We start from the raw sequence: 23,661 nt of genomic DNA on the forward strand, positions 1-23,661 counted from the left end.
TATTTTGCATGCATTGCTCTTCTCCAATAGGTGGAAAGCTGCCATTCTATCAGAAGCAACTTATCCAGTGCATGCTTAAATGTCCCCCAACCGCTCAAATTCAGTTGCAGGTGAGCATTGTTAAACCTGTGGTAAAAATCTGCAGTCAATTGCAAGTCTAAAATGACCCCCCCCCCCCCCCCCCAAAAAAAAAAAAAAACCCACACTAATATTTCAACACTTGCAGTAAAGTAATGCACCTTAAGGATAAAAATAGGTTTTATTATACATACACACACACATTTAAAAGCTGTTTAAATTAAGGACAAACATTTTTTTATGAACTTTCTGAAGTTAAGACAGAATTCTGTTGGCCTCTAGACAGAACATTTTTCATGGCCGCCTCGATCTCTTTTTTGGTAATGGTTCGTCTCTTGTTGTATAGACAAAGCCTGGCTGCTTCAGAAGCTATGGAGTCCAGACCTTTAGAGAGATTGATATTCTGCTCCTGCGAATCCTGTGGAGGGAGAAAACAAATCTGAGTGATTTACCAACCTAAAAAGGTTCTTTATATGCAAGATATCTGTAATGACTCCATCTTCCCCAACTCTAGATCAGGTCTGCCATCTGAAGTTTCTAGGCCCCCCACTATGCAAGCTTCTTGGGCCACTTCCTTCATGATCAAGAGTTGCAGCATTGCAAAAGTCCATATTTTGGGGGGGGGGGGGCCCCCCAATTTAAAAAAGTAAGCTTTGTCAACATCTCACCTAATTGTGGCCATGCTCTAGGCTATGGTAGGTCAGCCACACTTTTGCCTCGTACGGGGTAGCCAATCCCACCATTAGATTTAGACTGCATTATGGGGCTCCCATTGCAATACAGATTTCCTGGAAGCCTGAATATTGGATGACTTTTTATCACCTCTAGAAATTGGATGCAGACTCCTATATGACAGCCAAAACAGAGAATCTAACAAGTACATCTTGGTCATGGTGCCCAGTTTACAGTTACAGAAATGCATCTGTGCCTCTTGTAAACTTTTGGATTTTATGGTTTATCCCATACAACCCTGAGCTCCAAGCCTATTTATATTTGTCCCCTGGACCTTTGTAATATTTCAAGGAATTCCAAAATCTGGAAATCAATATCTGACCTTTCCTATTAGGGGGGAAAAAATTAGACATATTATATAATTAAGGCACTTTTGGTTCAGGTGAACACTGTTAAGATCACACCACATGTAATCTTTTTAATAAGTAAATGCTACTCCAATATGCCAAAAACCCCCTTTCACCCCACCCCCCTTTAAATGTACAGGTCAACAGTGTTCTAAGTTTTCAGATAGGCGAGATCTCTGCACAGAATATTTGTAGAAGTGGACACCCCACTTAGAAAACCCTGAACTCTGTACCACTGCTTGTAGGGGGCTGGAAGAATTGTAGGGCCCCCCCCCCCCCCTTGCACAAGAACTCAGCTTTGGTATTCCTCTATTTCACCACCCAAACAATGGCACCCTTGCCAATACACTTCCAATTCGAACAAAGACAAGGCAATGGGGGAGGGGGTGTTATATTGCCCTTTGTAGTGAGTGCAAAGCATCCCCCCAAATGTATTCTTGCTGTGAATCTGTAGGGCATTTTGATATTTTAACAATTGCAGAACCATTATGGAGAAACTAGTCTCAATTTAAGGGAGATCTCACAAAATGCAATCTCAACTATGCCAGGCATCTCAAGCCAGAAGGAACTTCAGGTCACCAAGTCTTGTCTCCTTGCTAGGATATGGGTATCACAGCCAGCCAGCGACTTCATAGGAGTCAACATATTTGTGAACCGTGAGAATGACTCCAAGAATGAGATCTGGGGGATTATAGTCATTAATACTGTTAAACTAGTCACAGCAGATCAAGGCAAATTCAGCATACAAATCGTTTATCCCTTCTGCATGAAAGGTTCAGAGAAATGTAGGAAAATATACGGTTAGAACATAAGGGGCATGGAGGACTCCAGTGTGATTTTGATTTGCCATGAGGTCACCAACCACCTATTCAAAAAGGTTTTTTGAACCATTTTTCTTAATGGCCCTGTAAATGATCAGCAAGGTAATTTTTCCTACCTGTTTTAACATTCTGTAGATATAACTGGAGTATTTTGTTCTTATCTTTCTTCCCACAGTCCTTTGGGGCATGGTCTTGTTCATAGCTTCGCTCTTCATAGACACATGGGAGGGCTTCATTTTGGAATTTGTAATGAACCTGTGAGAAATCATGCCAGAGGCATTGTAGTCAGACATTGGCAACCATTAAAACGTAAACAAAACAAAACAAAACAAAACAAAACAAAAAAACACTGGCCAGTCATACTATTTGCATTTCCAAACTGACCTCAATTTTGTGCCATGCACACTAGTTTGCAGCCTCATCTTCTGTCAGTTGAGAAGATTCTTTATGTTGGCCACAATCAGTGTCCAGAACATATGTGTGCCGGCTGATAGTCATGTGCCAGTATAGGTAATGCAACTTTATATATCTTGCATGTATTTGCTGATGTCTAGTTCTCCCAGCATGCTGCAGAAGAGAATCCTTCCTGCATTGAAACTTGTTTTTACCTGCCAAGTATTAGGCTTCAAGGGTAAGTCAGACCTCTGCTGAGAGTCCACCACTCCCATGCAAGAATGGGTCCTTCCATACAATATTCAGGTTTTTCCTACCCTGGCGGTGGATGAACTGCAAGGGTTTGAACACCTTTATTTTTATGTCCGAATTTAGTGCATGTCAACCAACCTTCCAAGTTGCACACCCACCCTCCCTCAATATAAATATATATCTCACCAACACACTGAAAGTATTGCATATAACCATAACCCATAATAAGCACCTGATTTTTTTTGCCCCATGTCTCCTTGGGAAAGTTTGACCATGTCAAGGACATTAACAGAAGTGAGAATATCAACAAAGAACGAATACCACCTCGCTGTCCCCATTAAATGATGGTTATCACCATGACTAATATGTCAGGGACACAAAGCAATAAAAGCCTAATTGATGTTGTGGCTCTTGACTACTAGCTAGCTTTGGGTTTAACAACTAATCTTCAGTGTCTGTTTGGGAATCAATGTTTGGCACCACAAGTATATGGTGTTACAGACTAGCATTAATAGGTAGCACTGACCATATTGCTTTGGATACCTAGGGATGAATGCTTTTTGTAAATTTGCTCCATCTATGGGTCAGAATTTTTTGTCTTCCAAGTGTTGCAATTCAGTGACACATCAAGCCCTGCCAGTTTATTTTGCAGATATTGAGGAAGTTTTCCACACAGTTTCTGTCCAAGAAACAAAGAAGCAAATTCCTCATCTTCATTGTCCCCAAAACAGGAGGTTCCATTAAAAGATTTCCACTTGGCTTGCTTGTAAATTTATATATTGTACTTTCAGTTTCTTTGTAAAGTTGATCACCTGTGCAGATAAGAGTACATCTGAAGCCACCTTAACATCTGTGAGTTGTAATACTCATTGGACATTACTACTTTTCAAAACAGTCTGCAGTAAAATGCTCAACCATTCATTATAAATAGCAACTCAATTACACAACATAAACGCTCAGTTCAGGTTGTCTGGCTAAAAAATAATGCAGGTACTTTCCCTCCATGGCTTAAGGCTCATTATTAGCCAATGAGCTTCCCTTTCTTTCCCCCAGCAAGTACAAGTTAATGGCATCTGAAGAATGTAATTCTAGGTTATAATGAAAATGATCACCACAAGAATTTTTTTAGACATCCCTGATGGATAGAAGTTCTAGAACAGGTAAATACATCACTTAACTGGGTACAATTACAGTTCTGAAAATAAAGAATGGTAAACCTGAATAGGTTATCCCCTATAGCATGACAAGTTATCACCCAAAGTCACTAACTGCAGCCTCAGACAGATATATACTTTTTATTTGGGTGGGGATGGGAGAAGCCCATGCTAGGTCATCCATAGGCTATTCAGAATTTATGCATCAGTTCTACAGCTTGCAAAAGCCAAACTGAGCCATGTTAAATCGAAGCTAACAAGTACATAATATGTGACTTGCAAAACAGTCAAGAAACTAGCGACAAGACATGGCAAGCATATATATGCAGATCTAACCATACAGGCCAATTCTTACAAGCTACAACATGTATTTGCAAATTTTTCAAGCAGCTTTTGTTAGTGATCCTTCAGCTCCAAGACAGATATTTAAGTGATCAAAAACTATCATCCAATTTGTCATGGACAAAACATTCTAATAAATTCTGCTGGGTAGAAAGCTTTTCTGGTTTCAGTAACACAGGAAACCAGCAAACAAATAGCCGCAGCACAAGTTGTACTGCATCCTCATTCTGGGTCAGCAATTCAGACAGTATTAGGCCATGTACACATGTAAGATTTTAGCTACCGAAAGTCATCTTCCATGATCATCGTAAGCTCTTCTGGACAGGGTCCTCTCCTCCTCCTGTGTTACTGTCTGTATCGGGGTCATTTGCAGTCCCAATTTAATGTACAACACTGTGTAATATGTTGGCACTATATAAAGAGTGTTTAATAAGCCATTTCCAATCACAGATAAACAAGTGATCTGCCTCCATTCTGTTCTATGGGGAGGGGAGGACAAGCAAGCACCAAGCTCACCTCTATTGACATACATTGAGATTGTTCTTTGATCTGCTATTGCCAATTGATGGGACAACAGGCGATCACACTACTTGTGTCAGATTTTTAACTGAGGCAAGCATGAGTGTTCGTTTCAGGTGACACATACACAGCCTTAGAGAACTAGAACACCAGGCTGGATTTAGAGCCAGGTCAGGAATGGCAGCCTACACATCTTTTCAGTTTAAGCCCATTTAATGGTAAGTCTAACCAACATCAAAATGGCTACTTAGAGACCTGGCATGTTACAGCACTAGGATTGTTAAAAGCCTTTTGATTAAAGTGTGCATTCATATTAGGGTTAAGTTTACATTGGATAACTAAAAACCCATTGAAAGCTTTGCAAATGCCTACACTTACACCCCCACTCCTATACTAATTGCCAACCTCTCCCTTGCTGATATACTCTGTCTGGCTTACCCTATTGTTTTTATACTCTAAACCACTGGCTGTGGCAGATGGAGAATGCAAATATAAAGCCATATTTTACTGATGTACTTGTTTAAAGTTGATTACAAAGTATCCAATTCTTCTCAAATGGAGGCCAGCATTGGAAGACCATGCACAGCATTACAAAGGTCATGTCAATGCCACAGACTAATAATATAAAAATGTAACTTTCTATTAGATAAGACAAATACAAGTTACAGCAGTTAAAACCAATACCAGCAAAAAGAGGGTAGAAACCAAATTATACATACCACAGAAACCAGTTCTATATAAACCCTGAGACCAAAGATCCTACAGAATAAAGGAAGTTGATCTAGTGATATAAATACTCAGTGACTACTTCCTCATGCTTTTAATGCCTATAGCCTACACCTGATTCTGTTTTCCTATGCTAATATTAAATCAACACAAAGTTGATTTGACCAGATCTATGCTGGAGGAGATTAATTGCGCTACTAACAAGCCTGATGACTAATTAAGAGGAGCAGAAATTGACTTTTAAATAGATGGAGCAAATTGTTTCCTAAAATTGTGAACTGCACATACAGCACAGTTGAGATGTTAAACACAAAACACAGAATCTATGTGCTACAGAAATGCAACTACTTGCTAAGGATCATCTTATTAGCAGGACATTGAGCTCCATTTGAGTTAACAGAGGGTTGAATCTCAGGGGCTGCATTGGTCTAAATTATAGATGTAATTTTTTTATGGATTTTTAAATGTAGGCAAACCAAGAGCAGAGTGTGATGCCAAATTGCCACTTGTATATATCCAACCTAAGGGCCCATTCAGATAATGCATTTTCTTAACAAGGGGCATTATCCAGGTGATATTATGACAGTCCATTCATTTTGATTGGGCTGGTAAAAATCCCTAACACACATAAACAAAGTCCTGAACCCTATGGTTTTCCAATGCACCGCAGTGCACAGTGTTAGGGTCAGTTCAGCATTAAGGGAACTTCAAAGTATTTGTGTTTTGGAGTGCCATTCAGAATGAATGTCACCAAGTTTAACACTTTAATATGCAATGCATTCCAGATTTTCCAACAATTACAAAGTAATTTTAATTTTTTCAACAGAAAATCACTCCAGAAAATTCCTATAACCTTTGGAACTTGATCCTTTGGACCAGATTGCATGTGTGAGCAGCATCTTGGTGTTTCAACCAGTTGTAGCCCCAAACCATTGTACCAATAGTGCATTTAGCCAGAAAGGAGAACCTTCTATGCATTGTGGTGAACCTTGTCGAAAAATAGTGCAAGTTTCCAAACTGGTATTGCAGTGGGTTGAAAAACAAATAGATTGGTGATTGTGCATCCTTACCTCATCCTAACACATCCCATTTAGGGGTTCATCCAAGTACCATAAACTGATCTGTAAAACACATGAGACCCACAACTAGAATAGTGAAGCTTTGCGCACCTTCACCCTGAACCTTTCTGCATTTTGAGGCTGCAGTCCTGTAGATCAGCGGTCCCCAACCTTTTTGGCCCCAGGGACCGGTTTCACGGAAGGAAATTTCTCTGAGGACCGGGGGGGGGGGGGAAGAGAAGACATACTCTGGCGTCTTCTCTTTTCTCTCTGTGCACCTCTGCTGCTTCAAAGCGATCACATGACATCTGACAGCCAATCGAGCTGCATGTCATGTGCTCGCATTGCTTGTACACAGACTACTGTGTACATTTACCGGCATCTCATACAAACACCGCTGCGGACCACTTCCGGTCCGCGGATGGTGGTTGGGTGCCGCTTCGTTTTCAATAATGGATCATGTACTCGCGGCCCACTGAAAACACCGCCGCGGACCGGTAGTGGGCTGCGGCCCGGTGGTTGGGGACCGCTGCTGTAGATGATATTGGGCTGCAGGTCATGTACATGACAGAGCTGTAGCCATTATGGTTTCCTGTTTTTTATCTACTTATTTATGTTTTTTTTTTCCCGGTTTTTTATCTACTTGAGATATTTATTTTATACCTAGATTGCATGTTGTTATGCAATGGGAGCACTATTATGAGGTATATATCTCATATACCATATGGTACTTTTACCCCTCCTTACAAAAAACCTTTCTAGTACTGGGTTGGTCCCCCTTTTGAATTTAGAACCTCCGTAATTCTTCATGGCATTGATTCAACAGGGTTCTGGAACAATTCCTCAGGGATTTTAGTCCATATTGACATATGAATATGTTCCAGAAACCAGTTTGAGCTATGTGATATTGTGCGTTATCCTGCTGGAAGCTATCAACAGAAGATAGGGACACTGTGGTCATAAAAGGATTGGATATGGCTAGCAACATTGCTCAGGTATGTTGTGACATTTAGGTAATTCTCACTTGGCCCAAACTGTGTCAAGAAAGTTTCCCCCACACCATGACACCACTAGCCTGATACAAGTTAAGATGGATCCATGCTTCCATGAAGTTGACATCAAAATCTGACCCCACTATCCAAATGTTGGAGAAGCAATAGAGACTCATCAGACCAGGCGACGTTTTCCATTCTTCTCTTCTCCAGTGTTGGTGAGCCCCTGTGAGTTGTAGCCTCAGGTGCCTGGTCTTAGCTGATAGAAGTGGCACCCGGTGTGGTCTCCTGTTGGTGTAGCTCATCTGCTTAAATGTTCAATTTAAAAATGATCTTCTGCAAACCAACCTACCCACTGGCCTCTGACGTCCAGCACCAAGACATTTTCCCTTTTCAGACCATAAACCATAGAGATAATTGTGTCAATGGAGGCACTGTCTGAGTGCATAAAAGGCATGATTCATGCGTTCCGATAGCGTTCCGGAGGACCAAACAAATAAGAAGTAATGCCTTTCCCCTAATACACATTCCAGTATCTGGAAATGCTAATCCAACATTGCACTAAACAACATTGACACGTTTATGCCACTTACATTTTAATGTCCATCTAAACCCCTTGAGCCTTGAGAGAACACGAGCTGAGTTGTTAATGTTTTTAGGATGCATTAAGAATTTCTCCACACTGTCTACGGCTATATAGGTTGGCAAGGACTTATTTTAATAGATTTTACTGTTTGTTCAAACACATCAACCTTTATTGTACATAGTCTGCACAGGTTATACCATGCACATCTGTAGACCCTTACTTGTGAAAAAACAAGTTAGGTTGTAAATCTTCACACCCCTCTGTGGCCAGCTGTGTTTGATAGCACATGGTGAGATACTGGGAATGTCCTGATTAGATGGCTGTCATCCACACATCCAGGACTCCTACACATTACATTGCAAGTTATGGCATGCTGTCTACTCAGCACGGTGCTTTTCGAACTTTTTGCAGAGTGAAATCAGACCAGAAATAGCGGCAACTAAGGGGAACAGAGGGACGGAAGGATTTAGGTCAAAAGACACTTGGAACTGATTTCTACATTGCTAGAAGAATTGGTAAATTCATACTTCCTTCCAAACTTCTTTCTCTTTGAACATATACCAGGCTTTTTCAACAGGGGATTCAAGAGAAGAGAGCAGTAGAAGATTGATCTCTTGCCTACACTGACCACTAATATAGGGGTTACTTGTCCATTGATCATCATTGTAAGGGGTCACTTCTATATTACTGCCATTGTGAGGGGTCATTTCTCCAGTGGCCATCATGTAAAGGTTTACTTCTCCATTGAGTCAATTCTTTGCTGACCACCATGAAAAAGGTCTATTCTCCACCCACCATGTAACAAGCCAGTTTTTCTCTGATTGCTATGTAATGGGCCACTTCTCCACTGACCTCCATGTAAAGGGTCCCTTTTTTTCTGACCAACATGTAAGTGGTGAGTTCTTCACCGACCACCATTTTAAGACATCACTTCTGAACTCTCACTATTGTAAGGGGTCACTTTTATGGTGATCACAAATTTAAGGGGTTGCCTCTACACTGACCACCATGTAAGGGGTCTCTTTTGTTCTGGGCACCATGTAATGGTCACTTCTCCACTAACAATTAATTAACGGGGTCACTTCCATTTTAGGGGTCAATTCTAAACTCCCACCATTGTAAGGGGTCACTTCTACAGTGTCTATCAAAATAAGGGATAATTTGTCCACTGGCTTCTAAAGGTTTACTTCTCCACTGACCAAAATAGTAAGGGTCAACTCTCGAGTTTTTATCATGAAAAGGTCTCTTCTCCACCAACGATCATGTAAGGGTTCACTTAAACAGTGACCACCAATGTAAGAGGTCATTCCTTCAATGACCATGTGAGTGGTCACTTTTACGGTGACCACCAATGTCACCTCTACACTGACTGCCATATGGGAAGTCTCTTCTGTTCTGACCTACATTCTAAGGGGTCACTTCTAAACTTCCACCAATGTGTAGGGCCATTTTTATGGTGACCACAAATTTAAGGGGTCACTTCTCCGCTGACCACCATTGGGAGGGGTCACTTCTACAGTGACCATCTATATAAGGGTCATTTCCCCACTGACCACCATTGTAAAAGATTACTTCTAAACTCCCACCATTGAAAAGGGTCATTTCTTTGATGACCACAACTTTAAGGGGCTCACTTATCTACTGACTACTAAGGTAACAGTCAATTCTTTACTGACCACCATGAAAAGAGGCTCTTCTGCACCAACCACCATGTAAGGAGTCACTTCTATACTACCACATGTAAGAGGTCACTTCTCCACTGATCACAATGTAAGACCTCTCTTCTCTTTTGGCCACCATGTAAGGGCCCACTTCTCTACTGACCACTAATATAAGGGGTCACTTCTCCACCGACCACTATTGTAAGGGGTTACTTCTAAACTCCCAGTATTGAAAGCGGTTACTTCTACGATGACCATAACTTTAAGGGGTCACCTCTACACTGACCACCATGTAAGGGGTCTCCTCTTCACCAACAACTATATAAGGAGTCACTTCTCAACTATCCACCATGCAATGTGTCACTTCTTTATTACAACTATTGTAAGAGTTTAATATTACAGCAACCACCAATGTAAGGAGTCTCTTCACTACTGATCACCATCATGTAGGGGTTCACTTCTCCACTGACCACCCCATAAGGGTTCTCCTCTGTTCTGGCCACCATGTAAGGGGTCACTTCAAAACTCCCACCAATGTAAGGGGTCACTTCTACAGGGATTTAGTAATATGCTGGTATACTATGAGCTACAGTTCTCATAACAGTAGTGGGTTTTCCCTGAGACCTGAAAACTATTTCAAGGGTTCCTTTGTGGTAGGAAAATTGTAAAAGGCTGATCAATATCATCTGAAACATTCTCAGAGGTCCCTTTCAGTTTCATGTGAACAGGCACTGATTAGGGCTGGGTGTCAAGCTATTTTGTAAACTGAAAGGGGAAGTACAGTGCAGTGGAGTCACTCACATCTCTGTAGCAGTCACACAAAGAGAAATTCCTCAACACTGAAATAGACAGAAGGAAAGAAAACAGCACAGATTATCATTCCATTGCCTGCTGCCTGGGTGCTCGCTGACCTCCCTGGCTGAGGTTGACACCAAGGATGGACCATGAGGATGCAGGTGGGGCAGATGTCAATCTTCTCATTGTCTTGGGATGCTGTGTGTAGGCTCATCCATGAATTGATACAGACTTATTCAATATCTTAGTGATGGAATTTTTACTTTTATTAGTTGGGGGGGGGGGGGGGGGTTGGGGTTATTGAAAGAATAGATTCTGACTGGCTGTTATTGGTAGCAATGGAAGCTCTTGGGAAGAAATCTAGAAGCCCTTCCAACCTAGCAGTGCACCAAGGAACATGGACTTCCATTGATGCATCTGATGTGATGTTTCTGCACTTTGCTTTGAGAAAAAAGTTATATTTTTATTTATAGGTGGAATCTGGTGGGCTGGTCAGCCCCTGGATGATTCAGTACCCAACCACTATTCCCGACCCTGGTTCTGTATGATCCAGCTCCTCAAAATAGTTTTCCTATAATATAAAGTTATCATATTTGCAATATACACAGCAGGGCTGCAGACCCAGGATTTTGTACAGGGATGGCAAGAGCCCCCAAAAAAGGGAAACATCAGAAGTGCAGACCCAAGAACTGCAGGGATGGTTGGAGCCCCTTGTAATAGGCACAGCAGGTGTGCAGATCAGGGATGGTGGGAGACCCTAACAACAATGGGCACAAAAGCTGTGCAACCCAGGCAAACAATGTAGGGATGATAAGAACACTTTACAATGGGCACACTGGGAACTCAGCACAGGGGTCATGGGAACCCCTCATATTAGGCACAGCAAATGTGCAGATACAGGAACTCAGCTTCTCAGTATGAGTCAAACTGTTCCTTGCTAGAAATGTCTGATAGGGCTGATTCAGTATTTTTGGGGTCTGCAGCGAAGACTTCCATAGGCAACATCAGTATTTGGGGAGGATGCACTGTGCCCAGTTCTGGCATGGCATCTGTCTAACTGCTGGTAATGGTGAGACATTCACTAATTCATGGCACCCTTCCTGGTATGTTTGAATTTATTTATAGTGACACAGAGCAAATTAGTTGATGTTTGTACACATTTCAAATATTTTGCACAGATCAAGGATGGTGAAAGATCTGCTGTTTTGATGATTCTGAGCATTCTGAGTATTCATGATACACAGAACTAACATATAATAAATGAAAGAAGTGGGCCAGGGAACATCAGATGGGAAGGAGGTGTGGCTAGCTGATGATGGATATCCCCGAGGCAGGAATAAAGGTTTACGCTCTCTGACTTGCTGCAGCAAACTGAACACTATGAGAAGCTCACAGTGTGCATTAAAATCAGAAAGGAGCATGTACAGCTGTGCAAAATGTAGGGGAAGGCTAAAGAGCAGATTTACATTATACCATTAATTCTTTACAAGTCTTTTCTTAAAAAAATAAATAAATATAAATAATTAAACTTAAACTTAAAATGGTAAGGTATGCATAAGTGAAATTGTATAGTGAGACCAGAGGGGTCAGTCCTGCATTGTGACACTGTTCTGATTTTCTGCTACAAATGGTTAACCATTTGATGATAGGAATCCCTTATATTAAACCAAACAGGTTGCAGACTTCATTCATGAGTATTGCTTATGTTCAGAACCAAATATTATCCATCTGCTGATTATTCCCGTTTCAGTAAACTTCTGTAGCAAAATACATTTTTTCTATAACAGTTTTTCCTGTTAACTTGTAGTAACCTTCATTCTCACTAACTCATTTCCTCCCTTTCTACCTCTATATTTTGCTCATATTTTCAGTCAATGTTTGTCCGTTTTTTTTTTTTTTTTACGCAATAATAGTGCAGAACATTTTTCTTTTTTGGTATTTTTACTAATTTAATAGGTAATAGCTTCCTTAGTTTTTAAATGAAAGAATGAGTTTCCGGAGTTTAACACATTTGACTGGTCTGTTGGTGAACTTTTACTTGAATGAGATGGAAATTGTTTGAAAGGAACATGTCTTTAGCCAGCAACATTAGGGTTCAGACTGTTCAGACTGGCAGAGAGGTTGCAGTGCGGTTACCGCTTCCTGAAGCGCCAGTGAACAACTGCCTTCGGTGAGATGCAACAAGTAGCTTCTCCCCGCAGCAGCCTTCTTTAAGAACCAGTTCTGTGGTGCAAGTGACTGAGGTAGAGTAACCAAATAACAAGCCCAATTCACTGCCAGTCCTTACAGCAATGCCGCATTTCTTGCAATTGGCGCTCATTTAGGACTAAGGACCCCGCCACCTCCAAAAAGGCAGTGATCAGGCCTGGTGGTTGGCGGCTCAGGACTTCACTTTGGAACTTTCAACTGCAATTCAACTTCAATGCATGGAGTTTGTTCCATTTCCATGTTGCTGTGTGCTTGTTTTCCTATTTCACATATACTTTCTTGAAATGACTTTCCTCTTAAGCTTCTGAAGTACTGATGGCGTGGTACATGAAAGACAAAGTAGCCAAAGTCTAAGCTGCATTTATTTACCTGTTTCCTCATCAGAAAATCAATGAAAATTTCTATGTAACCTTTCTGTTATCATTGCATTTCTTTTTTTTTAAACCAGTGATATTATTACTGAGTCTCTGTGTTTCTGTATACAATGCAGGCTGGTGGGTACCAGGTTTATGAACAGTAAAGAATGCCCTGGCTCTTACACAAAGATTAAATGCATTGATGGGTAAATGCCATTCTGGTGGTATCAGGAAGGGTTTGCAGACTGCTAATGGCCACATGTGACGCCAAGCCTACTTGACCGCATACGTTGATGCTCCTAAAAAAATTACTTGCTGCTGCTTCAAATGCACATTTTCAGAAGCTCACGGCGTGCAGTGTAAGCGGAATAAGACATGTCAGTATATGAGTATGTATAACTGTGAAAGTCTGAATGGAAATCTGATGGACGGATCTAATGAAGGGAATGCTGGAAGGCAGATTTCAACCCCTGGATTTTTATGCCTAGAAAAAAAAAAGTATTTATGCCACAGGGATTCTCGAGTTTTCAACCAGCTGTAATGATTCAGCTTGTTTAGCCTTCTTCATTTCAGTCACGCTGCATGTTCCAAGTCTGCAATTACATCAAATCATCCAAACAAGCTTGCAGAACATGCTTATTATGAGGGTGTTACAAATAGTTTTATATATTTATGGCTGTTTGAATGGCCTGTAGTTACCTAATGGGTCCATATTATATGCTGATCCTGCTGCAGGCACTGGGAGAGGTCATTATATAAATTAGAAATGCTCCCATTATGGTACTTGATTGATTATAGCATCTGAATTAATAATAAAAAAAAGGATGTAGAATTTAAAGTTATTTAATATCAAAATACTTTTCCGCCACTAAAAATGTATAAAACAGTCTTTTTACCCCTAGGGAGTCCTTGCCTAATTGTCAAGTCCCCTGGTAATACCACAGAAAATCCTCTCTTACAGTGGTGGTCAGAATTTCTCCCTTCCATATGAAAATGAATGAATAAATAAAAAGAAGTTTGGCATTACTCTGCATTATTCTGGCACTGGTCAAAGACTAAGAGGTCACCAATAAGAGGTCACCAATAAACATGAGTAACCCCCAGCAACATCTGATGGAATCTTAGGGTTCCATAGACCCCTATTGATAATGTCTGGTCTAAACATAATAAAAAGTTTATTATACTTGTAGTCCTAAATAAAATGGGATTTTTATTATTTTTCTGAGCAATAAGAGTTTGTTCTCCCTTTCAATACATAGGTTCTTTTAGGGCACTCCGTGTATAACCCAAAAACATGCTGGTAGGTTAGTTAGCTTCCCCCAAAGCTCCTCTAAAGCCTTTTAGGGGCATTAGATTGTGAGCTCCTCCAGGGGCCGTAAGGGCCCTTTTAGATCTGTGTGGTTTTACACTCCCAGACACTCAGCATACTGCACATTTGCAGGCAGCCACAGTGCAAATTTACAAAGAGCAATCACATCGCCGCAGGTAACATTTACAGTTTTAGGAACCACATGGTGATCTGCTGCAGAAAAATAATTCACTTGATTGAGAGAGGTGGATACCACTGTTGCAGAATGCTTACATCAGGTCTAAAAATGTCATAGGAGACATGGCTATGAACTGTGTAATGTGCTCATTAATATGCTGGTGTTATAGAAATACATGAAGATAATAATAAAGTGTTTTGAGCACTTGTTCAAGATATCTCTGCTTCCCCAGAAGGCTGTACGAAACATGAGCTCTAATTGCATTTCTTGATATGATTTATGTTTGATGCAATGCCAAAGATGCAGCTTCTCTAATACAAAAATTTGCAAAAAGTATTGCAATCTGAGCACCAATTTAGTTTTGGTGCCCCTCTCCCTATATACTAAGAGTCAAATTACTCTTAAAGGAATTTTACAGGGAGGAATATCCCTAGCAGCCAGCGATTTTCCTTGCTCAAGGCACCATGACACCTAACACAAATGTGTATTATTAAACACGTCATTGAGGTCATCATATAAACCTCAGTGTAAAGATTTAAACCCATAAACAAAATCTGGTATGTCTTGCTTCTCATCCAAAAAGCAACATTCAAAGCAATCCAAAAAAATGAATGTTGCAACAAGATAAAAGAATAATAGATGTTTGAAATGTATATGGACTCTTCTCCACATGGTGGACTTCAGGTGTTTCCAGTGAAAGGCAGTGATTAAGTGTCAGCATACGATAACATTTTAGACCTTACGGTAACAGTATGGCCTGAGGTCCTTTTTTGTTCCATAATGACTGGGCCACTGTGTCCAATTCCACCTCCATAAAGACACGGCTCCATTGTGGTTTGGAGGAACTTGAATGGTCTTCACAAAGACCTTGCTACAACCGTATTGGTAATCCATGTCCTCATTCACCATCGCCTGACCTTACAAATGTTCTATGGGAAGCTACAAACTCCCACAGACACCCTCCAAAATTCTTCCTAGAAAAGCGGTCACCCAACGAAAGGGCCACCTCCATACCATGGTCCATGGTTTTGCCAAGAAATATCCAACAAGCCTATATACATATATAAGGTGTCAAGTGTCCACAGCCTTGGCCATATTCTCTATTCTTGTTGTAATAATATTACAAGATAAGAAAATAATGAGTTGATAAAAAACAGATAACACTGAAGCAGTAATTGTATTCGCCTATTATGGGAACAATGCAAGCCACGTGTCTGTGGTTATCATGACGCCATAAATTCGTATTAGTTGGCTGTTTTTCTGACTTGCCGATGTTGCAAGTACCGGTATCACCTGATACTGCTTCTTGCAGAAAATGTGACTTGTATTTCCTTGTTTGCTTAATTCTTAGTTGTCAGGCTTTATTATCCATCCACATACATTTCTTTGTCCTTCTTGCGTAATTCTCATACAGGTTATTGGCCGTACAAAACAGGGAAGTACATAACCTTATCAATGTATAATAAATGTTTAACAAGCCTGCGGGAGTGAAAGATTGTAATTCTATATTACCTAAAAGACCTCACTCCTATTAAATGTTATATGTCTGCTAGGTACTGCTGCTTGGTAATTGTGCTTTGCTATTGCTGCAGCTGGTCAAATGGAAAGATAGCAATAAAGCTTAATTTCTGCTCTTTAATTCCTGGGATTTACACAGTTCTGCTATAAAGCAAAGACCTGTTTGGCAGGGAAAGAGACTGGAATTATCTGTCCTGCAGTTTAGTAACACTTACAGGTCTTGTCCCCACTTCCATCAGCCCCACTGTATATTGACTGCAATATCAAGAATCTCATACCAAGTCAAATTCAGGTACTTACACTGTTTGTATTAAAAATCAATTTATGATGCATTATTAAAAATACAGAGCTACATTAATTGGGTCTTTATATCTGCCCTTAAAGTATACTTCTATGCAAATATACATACAAGTAAATAGAGTTTTGCAATTTTGCAAAGTATTTTAAACAAGAAGAATTAACTACCTGATTTTGACCTGGTATCATTCTACTGCAGTCCCTATATAGCAAGGCTGGAGTGTGAGAGAAAGAAGCTGAGATCCAAGTGGCTAGGATATGAGCTTTGCATGGCGCTGTTCCACTTTTTACTGTCCACTCCCAGGATAAGATGGGTCCAGGATGACCTGGGCTTTGAGGACGTGGGTTGAATAATGCTGGCCATTTGACCGAGGACATCTAGAGGCAAAAAAGTGTACTACAAGGAACACCTCTGGATTAAAAATACATTTCCTGACTGCTCCATGGCAGTAGATGAAGGGGTAATCCCTTCCCCCATTCGCATGCTGCAATGGAGCTATCAGGAAAGGAAAATTACGGTAGGTAAGAATTAAATCTTACGGTATTGCAGCAAAGCTTGTGTTGGTATTTTATCTTTTAATCAGCTATTCATTTGTATCTTAGGCTAACTTTAATTTTCTGCAAATTAAAACTGATAAAAGAGTTTGTTCTTTTGTTTTAGACCGACCAAGGAACCGGGGATATGGAGCCATTCCACCTGCCAATGATGACAAAGAGCGAACCTATCTCGATGAGAAGATTCCAGTTCCCACCACACACACGGTAAGTCATATATTGTATCTGTAATCTACTGAGCAACTGCTGAACAACCTGACACCAAACAAGGAAATTCAATGCTAGGCTTGCTTTTAAACGATAGCAATAAATAAATGCAGTGGTAGTGTGCCAACGGTGCCAAACGTAGGTCACTGTGCAGAAATGATTTGGTGCCCCCCTGCTAAACTTGCTGAAGAAGGGCCTGGGGCTCTTGGGTAGTGGCACACTTGGCACCTCCCTGTAACCCCAACACTGGAAATCCCATTATAATGGGCACAGAAGGAGTATGAACCGGGGCACTCAGTGCAAAGATGGCATGTGCTCTTCATAATGGACAAGTGTGCATGCCTGGGAAACCAGCAGAGAGATATAGTGATTGTTGGGGTGGCATTGGGCTGCAAGGGGTAAGTTTGCAGAATCTACCAGGAGTTGAAATCACAGGTGGCCAGTCCCTTCATGCAGAACTGGGTATAATTCAGCACATATTCCACACACAGAGCTTGATTAATTATAGCTCTCCAAGGCTGGAGAGGATACATATTCCTGAGGTTATGTTGTCATCATATCACCGCACTGCCTTGCAAAACATTGTTAAAGTCCTTTGTGATTCTTCACAGACATTTTGGACCCTCAATGTCACAAAAAATAAAGTACTCAAGGCTGCTGATGCCAATTAAATGTGTTTTTAAAGACAACCAAAGGCTTTAAAGATTCAGCAACAATCTGTTCTACAGCAATAATTGTGCTTTGACTATTTTCAATACAAATACCTTTAAAAAAAGATTTGGCACGTTTAATAGGAATACCATATACATATAACCAGGGGACGATGGGGGTACATTTGGCATGGAGGGGCCAAACACAACCAACGGGCCCTTTTATTGCCAAAGTATGTGTACCATGCAAAATGTGCCATGAGTCCTCATTGGTTGGTGGGCACAGAAAAAGCTGGCCATATTCTCTATTTTTTTGGGTTGGGTATTACCAAAGGAGAAGGTTTATTCTGAAACACCTTAATGTTTTTCAGGGTCAGCTTTCTATGTGGCTATTGCTCGCATGGTATCTTAGAGTTGTAAAAAAAGAAAACGGTCCGGGAAGCTGTAATCTCAGGACTGAATGGAGAGGAGATTTGTATATAATGCCCACCATTTGTCCCTGGCTGCAGGTCCGGCCTTGGTCAGTGAATGTCTCTAGGGCCACCAGACCAAAATATCCTACTAGAATTGGCTAGAGATGGTTGAATTGACATTCTCATGTGGCCCTCAAAGGTACCTATACAGCTGCACAGCTGTCTTCACCACAGCACTGACTTGATTGGGCTGCAGTGAATCGTACTGAACCACTAACTGCCACCCCCATTTATTGCATGAATATACACTGCATGTCGTATCTCCAGGGCCACCAGACCAACATATCTTACTAGTACTGGCTAGGGATGGTTGAATTTATAGGAAAACCATTGTCTGAAATTTGATTTGATTCAAATTTTGGTGCCAGTTTCATTGAAAAGGTTTCAATAACCTCTTTAACTAAAATTGTAGACGGGGGTCTGTAGGAAGGGTTACAGACCCAGCAAAGACTGATAGACAAGGTGCCTAGACCCCTTTGCTGACTAATTTATATATTGTTTTCGAAATTTGATTTGGATATAATAATAATCATATTCAATGCTCATCTTTATTGCTGGCCCAGGGGGCAAATTTCTTCCTGCCCCAGACCAATCCTCCCCCGAATGCAACTGGCATGAGATCCAGAAAACTTTACTGGCAACCCATTTCTTAGTCCTCAAATCTTCCTCTTTTGCATTATACAATCAAGAAAGCTGTTCAAAGATCAGAAAATTAAACAAGATATGAAGAGATATGAATGCAATAAAGGTTGATTTATTATGTACAGGACAGAATTTAGGCAACACCTGGGAAACTAACAAATAGTTACCAAGAGCTGATAAATAAGGAGCTCCACATCAAATTACACATAAATTAAATTACACATAAATTACACATAAATTTCATCACTGCATAGTGTCCCAGATACGGGGAGCCAATATTATTATTAAATAGTATTTATATAGCGCCAACATATTATGCAGCAATGTACATTAAATAGAGGTTACAAATGATAGATACAAGCAATCACACAGGAGCAGGAGAGGACTCTGCCCAGAAGAGCTTACAATCTAAGAGGTGGGGGAAGCAGCGTGCAATAAGAAGGGGGATATGGACTGGTGGGTGAGTAGTGAGGGTTTAGGAGACAGAAGACATATTTATCATAACCATAAAAGAGCAACCCTGGGGAAATATATAATGCTTCAGTTGAAAGTCCCATGTATGTCCCAGTTGTCCCATATTTGGGAAATCTTGTTATCTGACAAAATAATGTCATTGTACTTCCATTTTACAGGTGACCTTTTCATTATCTGTGCTTCTATATAATCATCATAATATTTGTTTTTAATTATTTATTTCATTTCCCCTTAGCCTGGCTTTAGCTTTCGCAAGCTCTGGGCATTTACTGGCCCCGGATTCTTGATGAGTATCGCCTATCTGGATCCCGGAAATATCGAATCGGACCTGCAGTGTGGGGCCATTGCTGGATTTAAGGTAAGTGGATCACATGTAATTGGTGTTGTGTTTGCCTGTAACATACCCGGGGGGGCATTGGGAGGACTTTAATAATTTCTCCCAATCTAACATACAAACAATTGAATCACAAGTACTGTCAGTGATAGAATTTACATAGAATCTAAGAAAAAATTATACACCCATTTGCAGATTCTATCAGTATCTAAAATTATTTTGATATCTTTTTAAGTTTTCTTATCTTAAACAATCAATTCTAATGAGACTTCCAAGACTGGAAAACATAGATTGTCATGGGTGAGCCTTGGTGATCCAGCCAACCTGGAATTGATTTCTTAAAAATAATTTGTTCATAGTTGGCAAATGTTTTCAAACCTGTACCAGATCTATTCCAGGTTTGCTGGATCGCCCAGGTTCACCCTTGATAGTCTATCTCCTACAGTTCTGGAGAGTTTTAACAAACCAGGCCCTACATGTAAGTCTCCCTCTAGGCAGCATTTCAGTGGCATGAGTAAGTGGTAATCACACCATGACCTCGCCGTCGCTCTAAATTTAAGAGACAACTTAAACGCAGGATGGAAATTTTGATACAAAACCAGAAAATGCTGTTTAGTTACTCAGGAGGTTGGCATCACATTGTCTTTTGTTTGTACACCAAACTCATCACTTTCTTTTGCATTTGCAGCTCCTGTGGGTTCTTCTTGCTGCCACTTTCCTTGGATTGCTGTGCCAGAGGCTCGCAATAAGGTTGGGTGTAGTGACTGGAAAAGATCTGGGAGAAATCTGCCGTCATTATTACCCAAAGGTACGTTCACTGAGAATAAATGAGGCTGAATATTGCACGGGAAACAAAGCTTAACGTCTCCAACCCATAAAGCAGATTTAAACCCAATCACTAAATTCCTATATAACATTAATAGCATTTAGCAGAAGCAGTTTTCAGTTTATAGCTTTCATTAAAAACATACAAAATATGTGCTACTTCCCCCACCACTTAGATTGTCAGCTCCTCTGGGCAGGGTTCTCTCCTCCTGTGTCACTATCTGTATCTGTCTGTCATTTGCAACCACTATTTAATGTACAGCGCTGTGTAATATCTTGGCGCTATATAAATAATATTTATTATTATTATTAATAATAATAATTATTATTATTATTATTAATAATAATTATTATTATTATTATTATTATTATTAATATTATTATTATACCCCTCTAGCTGCTTTCTTCGCTCCTCCAATGACCTTATATTGACTTCCTCAATCATTACCTCATCCCACACTTGGCTCCAAGAGCTTCAATGAGCCTTGTGACCCAACACTTTAACCTCACCTACCCATCTTCTTCTGTCTCCTAAACCCTCACTACTCACCCACCATTCCATATCCCCCTCCTATTGTGAGATTTCTCCCTCTTCTCTTAGATTGTAAGCTCTTCGGGGCAGGGTCCTCTCCTCCTCCTGTGTCACTCTCTGTGTCTGTATGTCATTCCCAGCCCCTATTTAATGTACAGTGTACAATGAATTACTGCGTAATATGTTGGCGTTATATAATTAAATAATAATGATAATAATAAACTAATTGCTGGGCCACCACACTTTTTTCTCTAGTTTTCTCCAATAAACCTTTCTTTTTTTTTCCTTAGGCTCCTCGCTGGATATTATGGATTTTAGTGGAAATCGCCATCATTGGTTCAGACATGCAGGAAGTGATTGGTACCGCCATTGCGTTCAGCCTCTTGTCATCTGGCCGGTAAGATATATTGTGGTCAATGTAGAAACAACTTCAGTGTTTTTAACATGAACGGTGATCCACCATATGAGAAAAGGTCACACGGCCTCTGCTAATGACTAAATTCTGGAAAAAAGAGATTTTGAATAATGCAGTAAATGCAATAAGTAAAAAAAAGTTTTTTATGTATGTAGTTTGACATCCAGCCCTCATTTTATTATTAATTCTTTTCCGCAGGATTCCATTGTGGGGTGGAGTCCTGATCACCATCGTTGATACTTTATTCTTTTTGTTTCTTGATAAATACGGTAAGTTTTCTTAGACATTCAAGCAGACCTATTTGTAATTCTAAACTCCTGCAGCATGATTTACAGCAACAACATAAAGAAAATGTCCTTTGCTTTTAAAAAGCCATTCATGAGCTCCATTCTTGTGATTGTGCTTAGGTGAGAAAAAGAAAAATATAGGATGATGTTTGCTGCAGAAAGAGGGAGCATTTTCTCTGTCTCCTCTCCAATGACCAGTCTCACTGTACATTATAACTTGTTGCTCATCTGATGTATGTGAGACAATGTGCCTGATGTTATTAAAGCTCTCCAAGGCTGGAGAATATACACGGGCAGCAGTGAACCTGGGTGATCAAGCAAACCTGGAATGAATTTCTTAAACGTCATTTGATATTTGTTAGCATTTGTTTTTAATTCTGGACCAGATCCATTCCAGGCTTGCTGGCCCATGATAGTCTATCTTCTCCAGTCTTTGAGAGCTTTAATAAATCAGGCCCACTATGTAACACACAGCTAAGAATATGAAGTCTACTTACTTTGTAGATAATAGGATTTGCCTATGCATTTCTTATTTAGCATCCCAGTCCAGGGAGTAGATGGTGACCCTGAACAAAGATGGCTGTGTCCTTCTGGAGAGGAGTACTGTGATCTTTAGTAAAACATTCCTCACCCACTTTATTAGGTATACCATCCTAGTCTTGGGTTGGACCCCCCTTTTGCTTTCAGAACTCTGCTCTGTGACACATTATTGAGCTAGTAGCCATCAGAAGAAGAGTATGCTGCTCTCATAAAAAGAATGGACATGATCAGCAACATTACTAATTATGCTGTGGTATTTATGCAACGCTAAGCTGGCCCAAAGACATATCCCCCACCAGTAAACATCCAATCTGAACCATGGATACAAAGCAGAACTGATCCATGCTTTTATATTGTTTACCCATTCTGACCCCACCATCTAAATGCATAAATCAAGACTCAGCAAGTCAGAAAATATTTTTCCAGTCTTCTCTTTTCTAGATTTGATGAGCCTGTGCAAATTGTACCTTTGGGTGCTGACTCTTAGTTGAGAGTAATGACACCCAATGTGGAGCCACTTCTGCTGCTGTAGCCCATCTGCTTCAAGGCTGGACAATGTATTCAAAAATGCTCTTCTGCAGACCACAGGTTATTTTATTTAGTATGTTCTATCAGCTTGAACCAATTTGACCTCCGGCATCAGCAATGCATTTTCGCTCAAAGAACTCACACTTACTGGATTTTTTTCACACATAACCATTCCTTGTAAACCCCAGAAATGGTTATGTGTGAAAATATCAGATCAGATCAACTCTCCTGGCACCAATAACCATGCTAGAAATATCCAAAGCAAATTAGTTTTTTCTACATTGTTTCAAATTGTGACAAACTATTTCCTTGTGCCAAGATTATCTGCATCAAATTGCAGAGTGATAAATAAAGAACAGGATGAACAATTCTGCCATAACTGCTTCCCTATCCCTACCCAGGGGCACAATAGGAAATGAGGAGGAGGAGGAAGAAATCTCTATAAAGTGAGGGGAATTACCTTCCTGGATAGTTGCCACAAAACAAATGTTAGAAAAATGTCCCTTATCTTTTGTTCTGGTGACAATTGTAAAATTTGTATTTTCACAGTAAAGGTCAACGGGACAAACAGAGGGGGCAAATCTCCCCACTGGGGACCTAGCCAGCAATAAAAAAAAACCTTTAAATGGTTGTATTTCATTACTATTCTGAAACTAGTTTTGGTTATAGTTCAAATTAAAGCTAAGTTGAACCTACTAATGTTTGCTTTCCACAGGGAGCAAAGGCAAGGTGAGGTTGGGCATCCCCTAGCTTCTAATGTATGTTGAGAGAAGCTCACAGTGTGCAATGAAATCTGAAAAAGAGATTCCAGTACAGGAGAGGAGCCGGTGCAAATGTGCAAAACTGAAGAGGAGTCTGGAGGGTAGATTTATTGTGG

At 40.3% G+C, this 23,661-nt stretch overlaps 2 protein-coding genes across 2 annotated transcripts in view; one reads left to right on the forward strand and one right to left on the reverse strand.

Annotated features, from left to right (window-relative positions):
- Positions 1-268: 268 nt before the first annotated feature.
- LOC140334532 (probable histone H2B 3) lies at positions 269-5,487 on the reverse strand. The gene is made up of 3 exons (XM_072416797.1): positions 5,358-5,487; positions 2,095-2,233; positions 269-496 (listed from the first exon to the last, which is right to left on the reverse strand). The coding sequence occupies exons 2-3, from the start codon at positions 2,212-2,214 to the stop codon at positions 317-319; spliced, it is 300 nt and encodes a 99-aa protein (XP_072272898.1). The 5' UTR covers positions 2,215-2,233; positions 5,358-5,487; the 3' UTR covers positions 269-316.
- Positions 5,488-10,434: 4,947 nt separating this feature from the next.
- Positions 10,435-23,661, forward strand: part of SLC11A1 (solute carrier family 11 member 1) — a 24,831-nt gene continuing 11,604 nt past the window's right edge. The window contains exons 1-6 of the mRNA XM_072417992.1: positions 10,435-10,617; positions 16,984-17,084; positions 19,559-19,681; positions 20,346-20,465; positions 21,305-21,411; positions 21,628-21,698. Of these exons, the coding sequence (XP_072274093.1) occupies positions 10,599-10,617; positions 16,984-17,084; positions 19,559-19,681; positions 20,346-20,465; positions 21,305-21,411; positions 21,628-21,698 (541 nt within the window). The 5' untranslated portion in view covers positions 10,435-10,598. The remainder of the gene's footprint in view (positions 10,618-16,983; positions 17,085-19,558; positions 19,682-20,345; positions 20,466-21,304; positions 21,412-21,627; positions 21,699-23,661) is intronic.

Source organism: Pyxicephalus adspersus, chromosome 7 (assembly GCF_032062135.1).
Source record: "Pyxicephalus adspersus chromosome 7, UCB_Pads_2.0, whole genome shotgun sequence".
In the NCBI taxonomy this organism is placed as follows: domain Eukaryota; kingdom Metazoa; phylum Chordata; class Amphibia; order Anura; family Pyxicephalidae; genus Pyxicephalus; species Pyxicephalus adspersus.

Coding starts and splice junctions, on each gene's coding strand:
- LOC140334532 (XM_072416797.1), bottom strand. CDS start 2,214: ATGAAGCCCTCCCATGTGTCTATGAAGAGCGAAGCTATGAACAAGACC. Junction 497..2,094: donor TCTACAGAATGTTAAAACAG/GTAGGAAAAATT, acceptor CTCCCTCCACAG/GATTCGCAGGAGCAGAATAT.